The following is a 21,993-nucleotide window of genomic DNA, read 5'->3' as shown; positions in this document are numbered from 1 at the left end:
CCATCTGCAGATCCACTTGGGAGATTTAACCATTCCATGGTGTTGCATGTATGCTCCCAGCCCTGCAGTGCTAGGGTGGCTACACCATCCTCTTGTACAGAGCAAACTTTGTTCACAGGCAACTGTTCCTACCACAGTGGGTTCACAGACTAAGCCAGTGACCAGTCATCTTAGACAGCTTGCAGGAGTTAAATCTCTGCTTTCTTTCTAGACTTCTTAGTACACCAAACAGGTTTCTCTATCAGGAATGCTATTTGAGATCACAATGTTTTATCAGTACTCGCATTGTGCCAACATAGTAGGTGTTTGAGTAGTGGCTGTGGAAGGATTTTTCATGTTTGCACTCTTGTTCTCTCTCACAGGACAGAACATAAGCTGTTCAGCCCTTCTTAGTCAAAACTGGGTAAGTCTTACAGAACAGAAAGTTTAATGCAAAGACATGGTTTATTATGGGTCCTTTGGGCTAAGTGAAAGGAAAGAAATAAAACAGAAAAGAGAAAATATATTCCAGAGCAAGCATGAAAATAGAAGGTTAAATCAAACCTAGAATGGTTACCAGTAATTTTCATTACAGAGCAGCAAATACAATAACAGCAGGATCATGAACTATCTATTAGATAACAATGAGGCTCTCAGGATGAGTCCGCTTGGGAGAAGTGTCCTTTTTCATCTGCACGAACCCCTTGCTGCCCTGAGGCAGACTCCCAGCCTTTTTGCCCATTCCTTGTTATTGTGTACTGTGCAGGAAGGAAAACACTGTCACAGGCTCCACAGTTTTTCCATCTGTTTTGATTTGTAGACCTTATGGATTTTCATGGAGAGAAGTATATCAGAATTAAACCTACTGACAGTAGGAGTGCCTTTGCTGGTCACTTTACAAGGACCTCTCATTCCACACACTCCCAGGACTCCATTAATCACAGTCTGAAGAATAATGTTGACTTGTGCTGTGTGCAAAGAGTTGCCCTGAGTCACTTGTTGAAACTTGGGATGATCTCAGAGTTGTGTGTTTCTTTAAGACACCTACAGAATTTGACCTGGCAGAATACTCTCTTGGTACACATTAGGGAAGCTGATTATTTTATTTAATTGGCATTTTAAATAGTATTTTTTATGTTTTAAAAAGTAACTATATAAATAAATAAAAGGCTAGTTTCTAAAGGTTCTTTACAAGGTTCTTGTAAAGAAGCAGAGAATTCTGATCTATCCAAGCCTTTCCATAATGTCACTTCCCAGCAAAGTATTCACCCTGCATATAGAATGGAGCCTGCTGCTCCACATGGAGACATCCTCATAAATCTCAAGTCTAATGCCATAAATTATTTGAAAGAAGAAAAGCCATTTTCTCCTTTTTACCTCAGCCATGGTTAAAGCAGCAGCTGCAACTATGGAATGTCATGAACAGGATTTTAACCTCATTGTTTTTTATTTACACTGTTGCAAATGAGATCAAAATCAGGTTCACTTCCCTTTACTCTACAGCAGTTCAGTTTTACTGAGCTTTCTCTAAACTTCCAGGAGCATCAAACACCAACTCAGGTGACATTTTTAATGCATCTGATGTGATAACAGAGGGATGTTTTGAAGTTCAAGATTTTCATTTACTCAATAGCCTTCACCTGAACTCACTGACGGTCACACCAAGCAATATTAGTCACTGATCACTTTTTAATCTTGTCTCAGAGTATCTCTGAAACACTAATTGCTTATTTTCATCAGTTGTCAGTTATTAAGTTTTTAATTCTAAAATTACTTTAGGGCAGTCTAAAATAATGTTGTCAGCAGATGCAAACAAAGTACTGCTGTAATGTTTTCTAACACGGGAATAATATTATTATAATGACACTGGCTCCTTCTTTCTGATTTTAAGCCCAGAATTGGAGTTTGAACTTCTAATACTCAGTTGTGATCTTATAATTTATTATCACCTTGCTTGCTATGTCTGACTCAATTTCTTGGCAAAGCACCAACTCTGATCAAGAATCCAATTGTCAAAGAATGTCTTCTGTCAAATTCAAGTTCCAAAATTCCACCAGTGAGGGAAAAAAACCATTCAAATGCACAGACATATCGCAAAAGCATGGAAGACAACCTGAAAAATGCAGCAGAACTCATAACTCCTGAGAAAACACACCTTTCTTTGTATACAAAATGAAGGTGTGGGAGCACGTTCTCTGGAAAGGAAAGCATAGATGACACTGCTGTTCTAATAAAAGAACATTTAATAAAGCCACTGTGTTTTGCACTGCCTATCTGCATAGACCCTGGTTTTTTGATATTGCAGTGGCCATAGGCATTAGGCAGCTTCCATGGGTGGCAAACCTGCATTCAACTCCCTTCCTGCCTCATGCCCACATCCCACTGCAGGCCCCTGCCAGGGCAGGCGGGACTCAAGGGCTCCAGAAGATGAAAGCTGAAAGGTTCTGAGCTCTGCTGGTATTGTCAGCTCTCCATAAAACAGGGACAGAGGAAGGGAGAGTACAAAGCACCACCTTCTCCAAGCCCAGGGCTGAGTAGCCTGGCAAGGGCTGCTCCAGCAGCATCTCCTTGGGCAGGGAAGGCAAGGTCCTGTAAGGACAGCCCCAGGAATCTGTGTGACAGCCTGGGTCACATTTTAGGTATAATCACATGATTGCAGGTGTGCAAAAACATAACAAGGAACCATTAGCAGACCATTTCTGTGCATGTGGAAACAACTTGATCTCTGTCTAAGCGCTACCTTTGCATGATAGGAAGTAAGACTAAAGGTACTCCACATTCCTTTCACTCCTTCATAAATATATGTAAGGCCATAAGTGCATTACTGGACTGTCCCTACAGACTCCTCAGATTATCTTCCCTCTGGTTAGGGCATCTGGGGAGGCAGGCCATAAGGAAACCTCCAAAGAAGACAATAATGAGGCCTACAGAAACGTTATACATTAAATTGCCATGCCAGCCCCTATAAAAATGGTGGTTTAGAGAAATTTGCCTTTGGGAAATAGCACATATGAATATGCCCATGATCAGGATGCAGAGTTTTCCTAGCAAATCATGCTGTATTAACTGCTGCCTCAGTGGCTGACTTTCATTGGAAAAAGTGATTTTACTGGGAAAAATCCACCAAACAAGTTTTAAATAACCAGATTCTTTCTTCCCCCCCCCCAAAAAAAAAAATTGTATGAATAGACATCCATCACACAAGTGGCATTAGAATGACTAGAGACAGACCCAGCCATGGCTGAACTGCTAAGCCTTTTGAAACTCAGTATGTGTACCTATTTATTTACAGGACTGGCTTAAAGTACCAGTTTAGCATTGGCAGGCAGTACCAACTGTAAGCTAATGAGAAAAACTAGGTTTTAAGGCAAGCCTGTAAGAGGACATGTGATTCAGCTGACTGAATAGCAACAGATTCAGGTAAAGCATGCAGTCTAAGTGAAGAAATAATATAGTATTCCCACAGACACACAAGAATTTATCAATACCAAGGCTCAAAATAAATTATGACATATACATGTGTTAAGCAGGTGAGGAAAAGTCCATGAAAAGGGAAAAACAGGTAAGGCAAAGTCCAAGAGAAGGGGAAAACAGGACAATTTTGCATAGAATGGGACTGGAATAAGAATCCAGGGACAGAAACAGGAAAGTGCAGACCCAATTCATAAATCTTTCTGATCCTTCCAGCATATAAAAAACTGTACTTCTGTGTCTCAGAAAACAGAAAGCATGCTAGGATATGGCTGGCATGGGCAGGATTTCAAGGCATGAATAAATGGGAGTAATGACCCAGACAGTGTCATCAGGTACAAATGAGGGACACTGAGTGGGGATAATGGAATTTGCAGATTGCTGTCCTCAGGTCAGCACCACAACCCCAATTCAGCTAGTTAATGATTAGAAATTATTGCCTCCAGGTGGCTGTCTTATCTCATCTGTAGCCTGGGATACATGTATTGGTTTCAGGGCAGTTCCAAGTGGATGGGCATATGCAAGTAGTTAACCTCAGCAAGGTCCTGTGCCATCTCCATGATTTGCCATCCTCCCCATTAACACACTACAACACCCCACACCAGGACCTTTCCCTTTCCTGTCCAACAACATTTCTGCAGGTGAGGAAAATGCACAGTTTCAGATTACAGAAGTAATTGAACTGCAAAGATACAGAAACTAGAATGATCAGTAGTAAAATCCCTACAGTAAATATGCTACTATTACTCTCATGTAGTAAGACTACTGTGATTTCTAAATCTAAAGTTTAAAGAAATAGACACACTAGCACTCCCTGACTTCCATCTAGTAGCAAATTGTAGTAACCAGATACAAGGAGATACAAGAGTGGCATGTAAACAATCATTCATCATTCTTATCAATTAATCATTTATCAAGTAACTTACCACAGTTATAGCATCATTCAGCAATGACTCTCCAAACACCAGGATATAAAGCTGCTCGTTGACGTGGATATTTTCAAAGACGGCCAGCACCGCCACAGGATCCACAGCTGAAATGAGGCTGCCAAAGAGCAAATTCTGCAGCAAAGTGATGTCAGTCAAACCAAATGCACTGATCTGGCAAATTCCATACAGGGAAATTCCAATGCCGATGGCATTCCAGAGCGTGCCCACCACAGCATACCAGAATATGGTACCAAAGTTCTCAAAGAACAGACGAGTTGGCATAAAATATCCAGCGTCAAGTACAATAGGTGGTAACAGATACAAGAAAAACACATCACTGTTCATTACAGGTGGGGACTTCTCCTCTGCTCCAAAAATAATCCCACCAAGAAGCAATCCAACCAGGATAAGGAGACAGCTTTCAGGTACTATTGAGGGCAACTTGTGATAGAGATGAAAGCCTTCAAAGGAAATTCAAACACAAGAAAGGGAGATGGTTACTTGTACAGAATCCATAAGATTATTCTGGATTCTGTTATTGTCATTTCTATACTAAAAAAACAGCGATTGCAGGGCAATTTCATTTTAATTGCAATGACTGAACTGGACATCCACAATGGGTCATGGCAAATATGTTGGCTAGCATAGTTAATTCAATTGATTTGGTGGACATTGATAGCTAGACACTCCACTTAGCTGTGTGCAAGAGTACTCTCTGTGAAACTGTGGGGTTTTTTTAAAGCATGGAATGCTCCAGAAACACAATCCAAACACTTCTATGGGGTAAATTACATCTAGGTAGAGGAAAAAAAAATCATACTAACCACTGCTTCCTCTCTGGACAGCTTCACAAAGGAGTTTAAAGAGCACTTTAATTTCATTTTTACTTTTAGAGTCTCAAAGCTAGTGACTTCCACCCAGTCACCCATGATCACTTCCCCCACAACCAGAATGAAGCATTTACAGATACAATTATTATTTTTTTATTATTTTTAGTGGAGCCTCCAAAGTAATTTCACAAAAGTCAACATATTTTCCATAAAGTGATAATAAGCTGTGGCCTGTATTATTATGTTCATTCTTCCGTATTGTATGAATTGTAGTAGAGTCAGGATTATCTCATAAAAGTCTGTGCAAAGTACTGAAGAAATTAATTTTAAAAGGTTCTGAATGAGGACTTAGTAGTTGAATGTTACTTAGCCTTCTAAAACTCTCAAAGCCATGCTTTTTTGATTTAAAGATTCCAATTACTTATAGAAGTTGGCTGTTTTAAGAATAATTCTGGTAAGGAATGGGAAAAGCTTTGAAGGAACTTACTCTGGCCAATCTAATGGAATGATCAACCTTATGCTCCAAGGTCACATTCCAGGTCCCAGCGATGCCAATCTCTTCCAGACTCCTCCTTATCTATATTTGGCCCACATAATTATATAGAAATTGATCCACACCCACAAGATCCCACAATCCCTGCCTAACTAAAAAGCATTTAAATTATTTTAAATGAGAGCTGCACAGAAACACTGGGTGTGGTAATAACGGGCGTCTATTTCAGAAAAACTATTTCAGTAAAAATCACACCTGCAGTCAAAACAGTTAAATTTCTGCAATCTGGGTATAGTTTACATCCAGTTTCCCAGTTTCAGTGTTATGTATCTTGTGACACCTATTTTGTTAACTCTTCTTTCACCATGGATTCTTTTTCCAGCTAAAAGAAAGCCTGAACTTATAATTAGGAAAAACACACAGTTAAGAAGGAGCATGAGTAAAGTTGTTTTAATCTATGGACTTTTTACTTCAATATTCTGTAACCATTAAAGCTATTTTTCAAAGCAAGCAACTCAAGCTGCATTTTTTTTCCTTTTGAAATGAACACAGACTGCTTTAAATAATTAGAAACACAGCCTATGTGACTCTTTAGAAGGACTGCCAAATTCATTGCCATTCTTCAAAACCAAAATCACCAATGCCCTATATTGACAGAATAGGTAACAATACTGGAAAAATCAAGAATTTTCAGTTGGAGACTTGACTCTTCACCTTTCAGCTGCTTACATATAAACATTTTATGATTCATCTTGGTTTCTGCAGTGGCAGAAATACAATTCCAATACAAAGGTCAGGAAATTTCCCCTGAGTAAGTAGGTTTTGCCAGAAGTTTTTTTAAATCCTTCAAAAGTAAATTCTAAATAATTTCCTCAAAAAAAATCAAGAGAAGGGAAATTTTTTAAATGCAGATTTGACAAAAACAAAAAAAAATACCATCAATTGTAATACAATGGCAGTGAAATGTCTACTGTGAATTAAAAAAAAAATAAAATCTTTTCTTTCCTTCTTTACAAATTACTCTGGAAAGTTCATGGCCTCTCAGAGATTTGGGATTCCACCTCATTCTTAAAGATAACAGAAAGCCTCCCACTAAGTTAAAAATGCTTTTTACTAACATAAACAGCATCAAAACTCCTGGAAGACTTTCTGCCTACATGAAAAGTATTCAAGGGTGATTAGGGACAGGCTGTGGCTCCTGATTTGAAGAGCAAGGATTTAGAGTCCAGCGCATGTCAAGTCAGTAGGAGATTCTCTGCCCAATGAGGGACATCTTCCCTGTTCTGATGGATTCACAGCCACAGGGTCAGGATCACCCTGGGAGCAGATCCCCTGCAGTACAGAATACTCAGACTTCCATGCTGAATGCAAGACTACAGCTCCTTTCTCCTCCTCTGACCCTGTCCTTGGGCTTCAGGTTATGCAGTGACTCAGCCTCAACAGCATGGAAGATGTTTATTGAGTAAGCATCCTCCATACATCATAGCAAAAATGACAGTAGGATACTTATCTAAAGTCAAGTTCAGTATGTTTCAAGATAAAAGACCTTAGAATCTCAGTTTCCTTCTTTTTTTGGGGGTGAATTCCAAATGCTTCTGATACTGGAAATGCCACTGAGATAAGTACCTCTGAACAACATAAACCTTCTTTCAGGAGAGCAGGTTTGGAAGGGTATCAACTCAATTGCCAGAAGAAACACTTCTCATTGTGCATTTGTGATTAAGCATAGAAATAACGGGAATGTGGATCGGTTACACAATATTTTGTAGGCTTAACAGCATAAAAATTAAGCAAAACTGGGGATCAGGTAGACTAGTCTCAGTGCTTAGAGACTCTAGCACGTTCAGGTGGAATGGTCCCATCTAATATACCCATGGAGTCCATCAGCATGTGAGTAAAACACCTCTGGTATCAACACACAAAACAAGAAATAAGTAGAGGTAGTCATAAAATAATTCCATTCAAGGTAATTTATTAGGTTTCAAATCGTGCTCATGTCCTATATGGGAATAAAAAGCACCATGTTCCTAATATCCTTGTGAAAATGTACCTTGTTAAAATGTTCAAGTTCTGCTTGACAACTTCAGGCTTTCCTTTCTTATGCTGCCTTTCTTGCTCCCTCTAAACCAAGCTTACAGTGACATGATCGCAGCAGGATCAGACAAACCTTTCAGGTAAATTCCCCACAAAAATTAGCAAATTCTGGAACATTTCAGCTCTGGTGAAACTGCACTTCTGTGAAAACCCATTTGATAAAAGATTCATAACCAGGTGCTGCAGTTAAGTATTCTTTGGGATCTTTCACACACTGAGAGAGCTGTTGCTACACAGGACCCTATCTTCTGAGCTCCTCACAGCTGAAAAGACCTTAGGGATCTGTTCATAAAGGTTTGATACTCGGCAGTGCCAAGTGTAAGCATTCAGTGCCTAGCCCCAGAAAGGAATTTGTGATGCCAGATTAAGCACCGAAGTTTCCTGGGCAGTGCGGGAGTTTGAGGTGGATCTCGCGCTGCCTGGCATGGCAGGGGCAAGATGCCCCTGCTGCCCAGCAGGAATGATCAGGAGAGGAATGCTTCAGAGAGCCTTCCCTCTCAGAGGGCCCCTCTTAGGGCCACAGGCAGTGAGGTGGGCTGGGAAACCCATCTCCATCCTTTTGAATCGGGACACATGGCTCATTCCTAGTAACCAGTAGGACACGGCAGAGCATCACTGGTGGTTCAAAACTGCCTATCTGGGATACCTTCAATAGAAAAGAAGGCATAAAGCAGTGAAAATTTAATGGGGAATGTGACTTGGGAGCGATGGGAGCCTGACCTTGGAAGGTTTACCTGATGCACTCACTGGATAAGGAAGCACAGACAGAGCTCCAGGAGTAAGAACTGGATGTTCCTAATTCCAGTCCTGGAGTCAGGGCGCCTGCAGATAGGTGTGGTGAAGCTGAGCACTGCCACACCTAGGGCCACTCCTGCATCTGGCCCTCATTGCTCTGCGCACACGCACTGACAACAGCCTGCCCTAGATTAGCCACGCTTGCTTTCACATGGTGTAACTGAAAGGATTTTAAAATTATACGTGTTTTTCTTCACCTGTGCTGTTTGCTTGCTTACTTACCAGAGTCAGACTGGAAAATTAAAGCAGTCAGGCAACTTTTTTTTTTTTTTAGCTTTTTAGATGCCCATGCACTAGCAAAATACCATTACAGTCAGAATGCACAGCTTTACAGAAATTATATATTATTGAGTCTGTATGTGTATTTACATGTTTGAAGTGTCTTCCCTTTTAATAAAAACCTTCAATAAAACAGAAACTTTTTAAATAGTTTTAGCTTATACAAGAGTTTTCACTTTATCTAAACTGAGAAGCCAGAGCAATTTTCAGCTCTCAACGGGCAAAATTCTCTACCAAACTCCCTATTTCCTGGTTATTAAAGTTTCCTGTGTATTTGAGTGTATCATATTTGAACTCTGTTCTGATTCTGCCAACACCTAAATGCATACTCAAGACTAAGCATGCACCTTTAATGCATTAAGACACATGCATCAGGATGCATGCCTGTTTAATGGCTGCAACACATTATTTCTGCAGCAAGTCATGGTAGCAGACCAGGTTACTTGGGTCAAGGATCAGGCCCCCAGCTACAATGTTAGACATGGCAGAAGGTGAGTACAAATTTTTTTTTTTTCAGAATCCTAATTACCTGATCACTAACCAAATTGTGACACAGTCTATTCAAATGTCACAAGCAGAAGTTAAAAGTTTTAACTTTGATAAAAATGTTTTATCAGAATGAGCATGATGGTGTGTTTTATGATAATCTGTGCTGCAAAGTCAGAGTTCTGAATGAAACTGTAATGTGGATAAACTTACTTATTTTGTTCCCAGAACTTTACTCCTGACATTATCTTCCAGGTAAGAAGATACAAAGTTCACAATTCATAGAGACTTACTGGATTTTAAATAGCTTTCTAGCACACCATTACCTGACAGTTTTTAGCTTATTATGCTGTACTCATTTCTCTGTTTTGGACATAGAAGCTAACTAAAAACATGACATGTAAGCTGCACAAAACTCGGTGAAACTATGCAATGCAAATGTTTTCCACATGAGGGAAGAGGTGGCCTTCCTTACTCTTACAGTGCTGTCTTTTATATTTTTCTCGGGCTTAAGTGAATGGTGGAAAAGCAGAGTAAGGAGGAGGCATACTCTACCCTCATAAATATTTGCTTTTCATCGATCCGTTTTTCTGCTTTGAGACTGTCATTATACCCGGCGTTATTTTAAGAAAAAGAAGACCGTGCTCAAATGACAGCAGAGCGATCAAGAAAAAGTCAGTCATGCACCGGCTGAACTCCGGGGTTTACGGTCCTCGTAGCCTGGGGTTTACCGGTCCCTTTTCTCCTCCGCACCTGTCCTAACTGAGAGGACCCCGACTTCTTTCGGCCAAATCCCGCCCGGGCATCCCGCTCCGCGGAGGAGCCCCGGCCCCTCCGTGCGCGCCGGGCACCGACCGCCCCAGCGCGGCTCTGCGCTCCGGCCCGGCCCGGCACCGGCGCGGAGGGAGGCTCGCCCACGGCCCCGCTCACCGATCTTGGCGAGGGAGGCCAGCAGGATCCAGAGGGTGATCTCGAAGGGGATTTGCACGTGGGGGTAGTCCAGGGTGAAGACGTGGAGCCGCGTCTCCTCGAAAGCGGTGCCGCTGGGGCTCGGAGGGGTGCCGGTGCCCATCGCCGCGCCGCCGGGCAGCTGCCCCTCCGAGGTGGCCCGCGCCTCCGCCGCGCCGGCCGCCAGCGCCGCCAGCACGGGCAGCAGCGCGGGCAGCGGCGGCAGAGGCGCGGCGGGGCGCGGGGGGCCGCGGCCGCCCATGGCGTCCCCGCTGCGCTGCGCTACAGCCCCGCGCCGGCCGCCGCCACCATCCCCGCGCCGCGGGCACCTGCCGCCGCCGCGGCCCCGCCTCCTCCCGGTGACTGGGCGCTCCGCTCACCCCGGGCCGCCCCCGCGGGGCCCAGCTGCGGGCCGGCCCCATCGCCCCCGCCGCCCCCGGCTCCGGCCGGCCGCCCGCGGGGCAGCGCCCGAGCGGGACCCTGCCCGTGTGTCCCGGGTCCCAGTGCCTCCTGCCCCCGTGTCCCGGGTCCCAGTGCCTCCTGCCCCCGTGTCCCGGGTCCCACCCGCCTCCTGCCCCTGTGTCCCGGGTCCCAGTGCCTCCTGCCCCTGTGTCCCGGGTCCCAGCCACCGCCTGCCCGTGTGTCCCGGGTCCCAGTGCCTTCTGCCCCTGTGCCCCGGGTCCCAGTGCCTCCTGCCCCCGTGTCCCGGGTCCCACCCGCCTCCTGCCCCTGTGTCCCGGGTCCCACCCGCCTCCTGCCCCTGTGTCCCGGGTCCCAGTGCCTTCTGCCCCTGTGCCCCGGGTCCCAGCCTCCGCCAGGCGCTGCGCTGTGAGCGGGGACCCCGGCAGCTGCTCCTGCCCCCCAGCACCCGCGGGGAAGAACGGGGCTGCGCAGGGGTAGGCAGAGCCGGAGGGTGTTCCTCTAACTGCAGGTTACGCTAAGAGAGATATATATGCAGTCATATAAAGACATACATATATATAGTTACATAAGCTAATCTAAAGTGTTAACACACTCTGTATGGATAAGCCTGTGGATACATATAGAGTCTTTAAATATATGTATCTAAGCGCAATTTAGGGATGCACGTACACCATACACATACGTGTAAATATATACATATCTATCTAAATATATATATGCTTATGAATGTTTTTATGTATACATTAAAGTAATGTTTACATATGTATGTGTGTATAAGCATATGTATTTTGCCATTACCAAATGCAGAAAAGGTGCCTCTACCACATATACAAAAGATAGCATGCTGTTCAGAATTACTAATTAAAACTCTGTTAATTTGGAAATTTAAAAGAGTGCACATTGTATACATATATGTATGTTGATATATATATGTATATGCCTAATATAGAATATAAGTATATTATATTATATTATATTATATTATATTATATTAGCATATTGTATATTCAATATAGAAAATAATATATAGTATATTGTCCATATGTTTCCACCTCTCAAACATGTGATAGTCATAATCTGATTTATGTTATTAAAAGATACACATTCTATTAATTCAGGCAGTTAAAATTACACACTGTATAAGCATACATGATCACTCGCACATATATTCTCATATATGTGTATACAAATATACAACTGATAATATATGTATGTGTGTGTCAGTGTGTGTTGTAAATATTGAACATGTGACTGGCAAAATCCTCTTTCTAAATGCACCTCGATCTGATTCCATCAGGTACTGCTGAGCACCAGGTTTCTGTATCTCCTGAAAGAATGAATCTCACCGGTGATTTACTCATGACTTCATCACTTATGAGTAAGACAGTATTCCAAAGCTCAAACTCATAAAATCTTTAGAGCACACCATTCTGCATGCCTCTATAGCAAAGCATGTCTTTCTTGGCTTCCAATAAAACTAAAGCAGGAAGTAGGAGTTATTTTTTTCCACAAATTTATCAGTGGCTACTGCTTCTGTAGAGTGTTAAAGTTCAGAATCAATTAGCTGAATATCTGTAATTGTCATTTACCTTCAGAACCTGAAAAAAAGGGCACTAAGCCTGTGGTTTTAATGACAAATTTTAAGACATTATATTAATAAAAAAATTGCTCTTTAATTATCTACAATACAGTCAGGAAAACATATTTTAATATCAAACCAGTATATACATCATCTAACTCTCTAGCTTGATGCAATGTCTTCATATCTTCTTTTTTGTTTGTTTTATTAGATTCTCTGATATAAGAGAAACACATAAATATTACCAATTCTGAGGACATTTCCTTTATATGGAAAAGGAATACAAGAAGAAAATGATCTTTCATTTTTGAATCTCCTTGTCCCAGTCAGACCATCCATAAGAAGAGAAGTCTAACCCTCAGGTGAAAGTGATTGCACTATTTATTATAAATAATAAATTTAATTTAGTCTAAAATTACAAGATCTGTAATGGTACTCGCATGTTTCATTTTATGACATTTTCTGCAGAAAAAGAAAACCTTTCTGAAAAATAAGGTTATGAAAGCATTAATACCTGCTCTCCTAGGATCCCTTCTACCTGCAGGATGCTGCACTGAACTGAGACTTTTATTCTGTGCTGTTAAGTATTGACAAGAGCAAGCTGTCCCATCAACCCTTTTCTCTAATATCACCTCATAATTCTGATCTATGCTGGAATTCATACCCCATCCAATAACACAGCCAAAATACACTGTAGAGCAGGGAACTGAGCCACTGTGCAACAGCCCTGCGGGTGCACCAGCCACCAGACCAATGTTTGGACATTTGTGAATGGCCTGAGGAATCTCACTTTGCCATAAGAGGGGCAGGAAGACTATGAGTGGGAAAAGAGTGAGTCATACTAAAGTGGAGGAAGGTCCATTCTCATGGAAAATGTTCGTCAGTGCTGCCCTGTTCATTACAGGCAGTGAGGGATGACAGAACACGGTGCTGCATGCTGGCACAGACAGAGAGATGCCTCAGCACCCAGGTCATGTGCTTTTCGTCACAAAGTTTCACTCACACACGGGAAAACGGACCCTTCCTTGGGGCACTATCCAGATATTTGCCATTATTTGTCCTCTTATTCTCCTCGACTCCAAAAATAAAAGGGTGCAGACAGCAGAAATCCCACTAGCTATGGCACTGCTGTGGGTCTGGTTAATAGGCTTTCTTTTTGTATTAAGAAAATGAGAAGTTATTAAATGGGAATAAAAAAAAATGAGGGAAAGATGTCATTAATCTTGAGCCTGGAGACTTACATGCCAGTAATAAAAAGGGAAATAATGCATTGTCACATACCCCAAAACACTTGAGACAATAAAGAAAACTGGTATTGAGATTAATTATTAGAGATGATAGTCTATTATTAAGCCAAACTAATATATTTTATGGATGGATTGTGTAAATGAGACTATCCACCCTTTGAACAGGAATTCCCCTCACAGAATAGAATGATGCAGCCGGGGAGTGGACCCTATTTGACTTTGGACCCAGCTGAAGTGGCTGCAGTGAAGCTCAGCATGGTATGAGGTACTGAAGCGCTTGTGAAGATTCTGACAGTATTTTGACACATGCCACTTTTCACTACCACCAGCCCTGGTCCCACAGACGCTGAGGGTTTCACCACGGGTGGAAGCTCTTTGAATCCAGGCAGATCTTTGCCTAAGACAGCAGAATGGGCTATGATATTCCTGTTCCCTCTGCCTCACCTAGGAAGGCTGTGTGAGACAGCAGCAGCAGCCTCACTTCCCTGCACTGCCCTTGGCACTGTGCCCAGCCCTGCAGGTGTCTGTGCGAGAAGCAGCTTCTCCCGAAGCCATGAATGGGGACCTCTCCATACGGAGAAGAATATCCCTGAGCTTCAGTGCTGCCCAAGAATGGGAGGGAGGGGGCTCGGGGGGAGCTGTAAGGGAGACGTGAAGGTGTGTTGCTGGCGCCGCGGTGTCTCGTCATGGCTCTGCGCCTGACAGCTCAATGCATCTGCTTCCACTTCAGAACAATTTTCTGTCAGGTCGCTCCGCACCATTCCGGTGACAGCACAAACAGAGAGCACGTACGCTGCACTTGCCTGATTCCGGCTGATCCATAGAGGACCTTCCCCCAGAGCCCCCAGCGCTGCTCCCTGCCCGCGCTGCGCCATCTGCGCCCGGTGCGCTTTCATCTCCTTAATTCTGCTCGCAGGCGCTGTCTGGCTTACCAGATACAGTGCTAACAGCATTTCACGTGACAAAGTGCATGTTATTTCATACATCAAGATGCTAACTCACAGGATTCAGTTTGTTTACCTTTTAATCCTTTTATTGATTATTACTGAGCAAGGGACTGCCCAGGGTACCCACAGAACGCTGTTTGGGAAAGGGAGGCATTGGCAGATACACCACACCAATTTGCAGTAGCTTGAGTGGTTCATACAGGTGTCAGGACAGTTTAGTTTTACTTTTGTTGGAATAGGCACTGGGACTTTCTCACTGTAAGCATGGCTTTGAGTTACGGGGTTGTATGTCATCTATGTTTATTAATCCAGCTTTATCTATCTTTTTAGTAGGAAAGATGAGTCTATTGCTATTATAAAAAATTTACTTTCACAATAAAAAGCAAAACAAGTAATTTGAAAAAAATGAGAATTTTAACTATATCATAAATTTAGCTCCGTATTTTAGGGATTCCCTAAAAATTATGAAGTGATATTTTCATACTTGATGTTCTGATCTGTTTTGGTCACCAGAGAAGCATTCTGGAATGTTTATGTGACTATTTCACTAAATGGATCCTCTACAAGAAATGTTTTAGGTCTTCTCTTGTAAATATGATCAAAAATCAAAATGGTTAGAGGGGAAATCATAAATATAATAACAAATATTTTTCCATACTTTTCATTGTTGTTCTAGTTCACAAAAAATTTCAGCAGATAAAAAAATTTTAAAAGTTATATTCTATTGCTGATGTTTTATTTTGATGGAAATTAGCTCTGTGCAGGGAATTTTACTCTTGCAGACTTCTTGAATTTTCCCTGACACAGTCTACATAGCAGTATTGAAATATCTGTGCTCCTTGTTCAGAAGAAAAATATAAATTTCACCATTCTTTCTAGTAAGTTCTCCAAAACAGCCAAAGACTTTTTCCAGTTTTCCCCAAAAATATTTTCCCCTAATGCACAGGAGACAAACACAGACCACCTTTCTGAAATACATTGGTGTGCTACTAAAATAAATTTGTAAAAAGTCTAGTATTTCCATTAGGAAAAGGAAGGAAGTTTCTGGGCTATATCAGGCAGAGAGGTGGCTCACCTTGACATCTGCAGCTGTATGGGAATCACAATTACACAAGGAAACCTGTGCCTGTAGTGCATGCAACCATGGTGTTCCTGGAGTTAAGTGAAAATACACATCAAAGAGGGGACATAGTTTTTTGGGTTTTTTTACTTGTTTAGAAGCAGCCTCCTTGAAGATTTAAGGATTATAAAATAAAAACATGCTTGACTGAGAGTGGTTCTCTCTAGGAGTGGGGGCTGGTCACTCATCCACATGCATTATGTTAACAATCATTTCTCAAAACCTATTCCATTAGGAGTTAGACTCTTTTATAAGGGCTGTGTCATCAGGGCCTTGACTGAATAACTCTGTCTCTAAATCCATTAATTAGTGAATTAATATCTCAACTATCAAATGATTTATTATCTGAAATCAACTCTCCATTTAGGATGTGTTTTTCCACAGACCTTTCCAGGACTGCTTAGCAACCATCCCCATAATCCAGGTCCACCAGAGGCATTATACCTTGCTCATGTGGGCACTTTAATGGCAGCAATTTAGCTCTGCAGGTCTGAACTTTGGTTAGCCATTTTAAGGCCCTAGCTCTGTTAGCAGTTGTGTCTGCACAACTTATTTAATTGGAAAGAGTGAAGAAAGGGGATAGGTACAATCAGCTTTCTAATATTCCAGGACTCCAGGAATGGTAGAAGCAGCGGATTGCCTGGCAATAGATGCAGAACATGAGGGAAGGAGCATAACTATTTTTTTAGCCTTCAAAAGCAGCCCCATAAATGAAGCGCTGAATTCAGAGTGATGAGCTCTTCTTTTCTGGGGTCTCCTTAGGCCACACTCAGCAGCAGTCACAGCACCAGCACATATATTCCAGTGTGAAGCCCTGAGGGAACAACATGTTGCTGCTTCTGTGGATTACACGCAACCTCCCCAAAGCCAGGACTAATCTGGGCTTCAGAGTAATTGCACCCATGTGAACACTCTTCTAAAGACTTTTCCTAAGGCTTTCCCCAGCCAGCAGCTGTGTACACAGCACTCTGCTCACCATGAGTAAGCATCTCCAGCAGATCCAGCCAGGAAGCCCTGGAGAGCCTTTTGTGCCTCACACCAAATAACTGAGAGGTTTCAGCAGCACTGCAGGGCATCAGAATTAAATATGATCCCAAAGAACAAAAAGGGACCTGTCATAAACTACTGCAGGAGGGCTAAGTTGTGTTTCTAGCTCCAGAGGGACATATATAACCCAGGAGGACTAATAACCCATGAAGTTAATTTCTGCTATTGCTTCAAAGTGAAGTGCCCTTCTGTTCATAAGACAGGCAAAATCAAAAGTCACCCAGAGAGTGATTGTACTGCTTTTTCTTTTATTACTTCTGTTTGAGGTGATCTGGATATCCCTGAAAAATTACATTGTTGGGCACATTTGCTGAAAGTCTAGAATTCAACTGGTCTCCTTCTCTTAAGTCTTAGAACAATCTAATTGCTTAATAGCTAAGCAACATGTTTAATGTTTAAACAGTAAATCCCCTCTTTAGCTCACTCTACACCAGGACACTTAGTCATTGAATGATTTCAGAGGCTGTGTCCCCATGCTGGCTGTCAAAAGTAGCCACTGTTCTCAAGCTTAGCACCTGTCACTGCCATGAATACAGAAATACTAATTTAAATGTTTAACCTCCGGGGGCAAAGAAAGTTAATGACTAAAAGAACACTTCCATTTTTAGCCTTACAATGTCATCAACAACAATGAGAAGTTTCCTTTGAAAGCAGAGTTTGATATATTATAAGAGATATGATAAACATATTTCTTAACTCTTTCCCATGAGTTCAAGTTGGCGGGCTGAAATTGGAGGGTGAAGTGATTCCTTTAGTGCTGTAACCCACATTTACAACTCTGACAACCTTTGAAGCATAGAGGTGTAGCCTCTGTTTGCAAAGGGCAAGGTGAAGACTGACCCAGTCCTGTTAATCTACATTTCTGACTCACTCTTTGCCACTAGATTAATGGCACAAGTGTGTTGGCCAAGTGTGGCTTTCGAAAATGCTGAGAGTTGTGGATTTCTTCCCTGAAAAAGTTTCATTAAAAAAAAATGCTACAATGTTTCCCAAGCAGTTCTGAAGCACGCAAAAAATGTGTTCAGGCTGTGCTCAGCCTGGTAGGAAATCAACTTCCACCTTATTCTGAGCTAAGCACAGCCTAATCTCTGCTTCCTTTCACCAACAATGAGCTGGCTTGAATAGGTATAGTAGGTCACATTTAGGCCCTTGATAAAGACTTCTCCAAGAAGACTCAGATCTTAAGCAGGAATCTAGAAATGTCTTCTGGGATGCCTACAGAACACCACCCTGCAGCAATGATGAAGGTCAGTTGACAACAGTGGCTGGAACAGCATTAATATGTGATGTGGGGAGCTGTTCATCTCATGGCCCCTTTCTCATCTATATCTGGTTTCTGACACCCTCTTGTTTCTCCTCCTTATCCCAAAACCCCACCTGCAATATACAAATAAATGCACCCAGTGCCTACTGTGGTCATCACTAGCTACAAGGAGCCATCCTTCAGCAAAGGCGTAAAAAACTACCTTGGATTCTCTACAAACCGCAAAGCTGACTCTGTCTTGAGCGATGCTGTATGTATCCCACTGAAGCCAGGGAAGTGTTCCTGACAGCCTGAAGTAGCCCCAATACAAAGAAGGTGGTTTGAATTTTGAATTGCACTGAAAGGTAGTTTGTGAATTGCTGCAGTGGGCTGCCAATGAATTAAGTGTCTGTGCACTAATACTGTGTATGCAGGACTTAAATAGTAAGCATTCATTATCTAGAAAAAAAATTAACCTAGAATAGTTGGTAATTTTACAGAACTTTTATTTTAGGATTCGGAAAGCTGCATTTCATGAGTTGATTAATTCTTCTTTTCACTGGCTTGTGTTTTGTTTATCTCTACTTAGTTTTCCATTACTTATTATTTCTCTTTATCCAGCCTACCCACTGAAGTCATTTAGCCATTGCTTGCATCTCTTATGTCACTATATTTTCACTGCAGAAGGTTCATAAACCCTTGCAGAATCTATAAGTGCTTATCTCAGCTGCTTGGCTCTATGACCAATAGGCAGCTGGTGTGAACATAGGTTTTCCACTTGACTTGGTGGAGTTTGGCTTTAAATTTTATACAGAATGTTATGTGTGGTTTGTTTTCAATAAAAATTAGTCCAGTTCATTGTTCCTATGATTCATGTGAAAAAAAATAAATCTTCTTCACCTCTTCACATAATCCTGTCCTTGGGAAAGTTAGCACAAAACAATCAGGTAAGAAATTAAAGAAAATCATTCATTCATTCAAGAAGACATATCATGGGAAAATCCAGCCTTCCCACTGCTTTGTGAAGAGGAGCTGTGTTTGGTAGAACAGCCAGTGAGTCTGTGAGAGTTAGAAGAAAGACTCTGATTTGAAGACACCCTAAATTTAGAGTGAAAAGAACTACAGCTTTTAAATTCTGCTTCTGCACTCCAGAGACAAAGGGTACAACATTCAGCTGCACAAGAAACCCTTCCCAGCCTATAGCCTGGGTTTCAGCACTTGTGAAGTGGAATAGCAGCAGTGTGTGGGGTTAAGGGAGCAAAGCTGCAGTGCTTAGAGCATGCAGCAGCCAGGCACCAAAATCTTTTTTTCCTAGAAAGAGCCTTCTCATTATTTCAAATATGGTATTATTGAATCCTATGACTCATTTAACATTCCAAAAGAGTATCACAAAACAGGTACAACATTTTCATTATCAGAGTTTTCCAAATGAAAAAAAAAAAAAAAAAGTAATAAAAATTGCTGATATTCTAAAATTTCTGAAAGAATTTATATGGCATTTTAAACTGGGAAGATGCATTCAGGAGCTTTCAGGAATGGAAAACGTGGACACTTCTTTGGAAAGCTTTGAGAAGAGTGGAAGTTTTTGTTAACAAACTAATGGTTGCTCACTGGTATAGAAACCAATTGGATACATTGGCATAATGAGGAAGATGCCAGATTTTCTTTGTCTCACTGAAATTATTTCAGTTAACTTTCTCAGCATTTGACAAACTTTTAAAATGTGAGATATACATAACATACCACTGAAAAGATCTGATTAACATTTTTAGTATTGACAATCCTTTGGAAATCACAGTATCACTGTTTCACATACCCTCTTCATCTGTCTCTACCCTGGTTTTGATTATACTCAAATGCTAATAGTTTAGTAGAGAACAAATTTACTGCTTCTTCAGTGACTAACAGACAACCTCTTTTCCTTTTATATATATTCAGTATCTATATCAATACATCTACACACAAGCACACATGCATATATACTTGCACATATTCATGAGTATGATTTTATTTATATTTTATATATCTTCCATGTAATTAGCTCTAATAATCAGTCTTATGTTTGAAATTATTTTTCTCCTTTTCCATGAATGCAAATCTTGCAAATAGAATTTGCTGCTGTATTTATAAATCATTTAAGCTAGGCATTAATACTTCAATATTAGAGTTCTCAACTCAATTGCAAGCATTTAAAAGTGATAAAAAAGCAGTAGGATTTGATCCCACAATTAATTACACACAGGCACCAAAATGTAAACAAATTTTTGATCAGAGAAAAGGCTAAACAGGGAAAAAAAAACCAGTAAAAAAACAAACAAAAAAACCCTAGGAAGAAAAAAAAAACAAACAAACAAGAAAAACCCCCAACAACTACAACAACAGAAACCCCGACACCCTGAAGAAAACCATCCTAAGCACCCCAGCAGAAAAGTGCAGAGGAATGGTAAATTGTGTCCAATGCCAACAACAAACAAATCTGCTCACAGAAGCCATGTTAGGATAGCATTACTTTATTGAGAAGATTGTATCCATTTCCTTGTAATTTAACCTGCCTCTGATTACTTTCTTATGCAACAGTCTCTCTTGGAACATTGCGTCATGGAAAAGAAAGGTGGAGCTGTTATATTCATAGTCATTAACTACCGGCATGTTTTTAACTCCTCCTGCCTGACACTCCATCTATACCTTCTGAGGAAGGAACACCCTGCCAAAATACAGAATTAGCAACATTTCTAACATAATTTGCTACAAGGTTTATCACCTCTTGTTACGCAGAAATAAGTAAATCCCCTTTTCCATTTGCAGGTGCCTTGGGAAATGCCAGTTCTGAGGAGAGGAGCAGAGGCTGTGTATCTGTCCTGTGCAATTAATATCTGCTTATCCTGGGGTGAAGTTGTCATTTGGTTCTCATCTCAGCTAGACCAGCACGTTGGTGCCAGCCCTGTAATGGCAGCAAACACCATCCCACAGTGTTTGAAATAAACCAGAGAAGTTGTTTAACAGAAAAACCTTAGAGAGGGGAAAGAGGAATCTGTCTGACCTGTGTTTTCTCCTGCAGAAGTCAAATACCTTGAAACTCAAAGCTGTATGAAGTGCTGTAGATAAGAGCTAACAAATTTTCGATCCTGCATGCAGTCCAGTCCCAGCAGCAGGATTCCCAGACTGGCTCAGTGCCACACACTTGGGAGCAGATGCATTCTTAAGGGAAAATAGATGGGCTTGGAGCTCATGATACAGATGATGATGCATCTGCTTTGATTCTAGATGCTGCTTTTTTGAGCCCATGCAAGTATCTTGGTACAGAACTAGACTAAAAAGCATCGGCATGTGTTTTAACTACTGCTCTCAAGGTCAGCCCTGGCATCACGTAAATTGTGTTCAGATGCTGGTCTAAAAAAGACCAAAGTCTCTTTGACCCCATTAAAATCCTGAAAACAATGTAATCATAATTTTATTTTTAGGGCACCCTCATCTGTCCTGTAGCAATGGCTCCTTGGGATTCCTTTAGGGCCCCTGGAAAGCAGCAGGCACTTCAGGAAGGCCTGCTTGGTGCTACCCAGGCCCATCAATCACTGCCTGCAGATGCTGCCTCCTAGAGCTGAGCACAGAAGATGCCCCACCTTGATAAGCTGGGCACCCATCTGAAGCCAAATGTGGTGGATTCAAATCCCACATTTGCCAACAGCTACTATCGAAATCTCACAGGCTGGCCTCGGCAAGGTGCCTCCTCCTTCACGGCTCATTGCAGGTACCTCTTTTCCTGAAGTTTTTCTTACAGTGCTGGGATGCAATACGAGTTTTGACCCTTGCTAAGAAACTTGTAGGTGTGCGCATTCTCCAGGTATTTTCCGATTTACTAGAGGGGACTCAGGGATGAGGGTTTGGAGTTGATGACCTCCAGAGGTCCCATCTCAACCACTCTGTGATTCTGTGATGATAAGGGATTTTACCTATCACCTCTGTAGCGGCTGCCTCTCTGTGAGGATTAGATGAAGCCTTCTCCCCTGGGTTCGACACTTGGATTCTCTCACCTGTATCACACTGAAATAGGATGAACAGAGAGGTACAAATTGCCAAAATCAC

The 21,993-nt window shown here is 41.8% G+C and overlaps 1 protein-coding gene across 1 annotated transcript in view; it reads right to left on the bottom strand.

The window, feature by feature from the left end:
* Positions 1-10,566, bottom strand: part of LOC134414766 (sodium/hydrogen exchanger 2-like) — a 33,846-nt gene extending 23,280 nt beyond the window's left edge. The window contains exons 1-2 of the mRNA XM_063149828.1: positions 10,287-10,566; positions 4,377-4,840 (exon numbers count right to left, since the gene is read on the bottom strand). Of these exons, the coding sequence (XP_063005898.1) occupies positions 4,377-4,840; positions 10,287-10,566 (744 nt within the window). The remainder of the gene's footprint in view (positions 1-4,376; positions 4,841-10,286) is intronic.
* Between the last annotated feature and the right edge of the window lie 11,427 nt (positions 10,567-21,993).

Source organism: Melospiza melodia, chromosome 2, assembly GCF_035770615.1.
Source record: "Melospiza melodia melodia isolate bMelMel2 chromosome 2, bMelMel2.pri, whole genome shotgun sequence".
Lineage (NCBI taxonomy): Eukaryota > Metazoa > Chordata > Aves > Passeriformes > Passerellidae > Melospiza > Melospiza melodia.
Note: the sequence above shows the minus strand (reverse complement) of the source record. Positions and strands in the feature narration are given on the sequence as shown.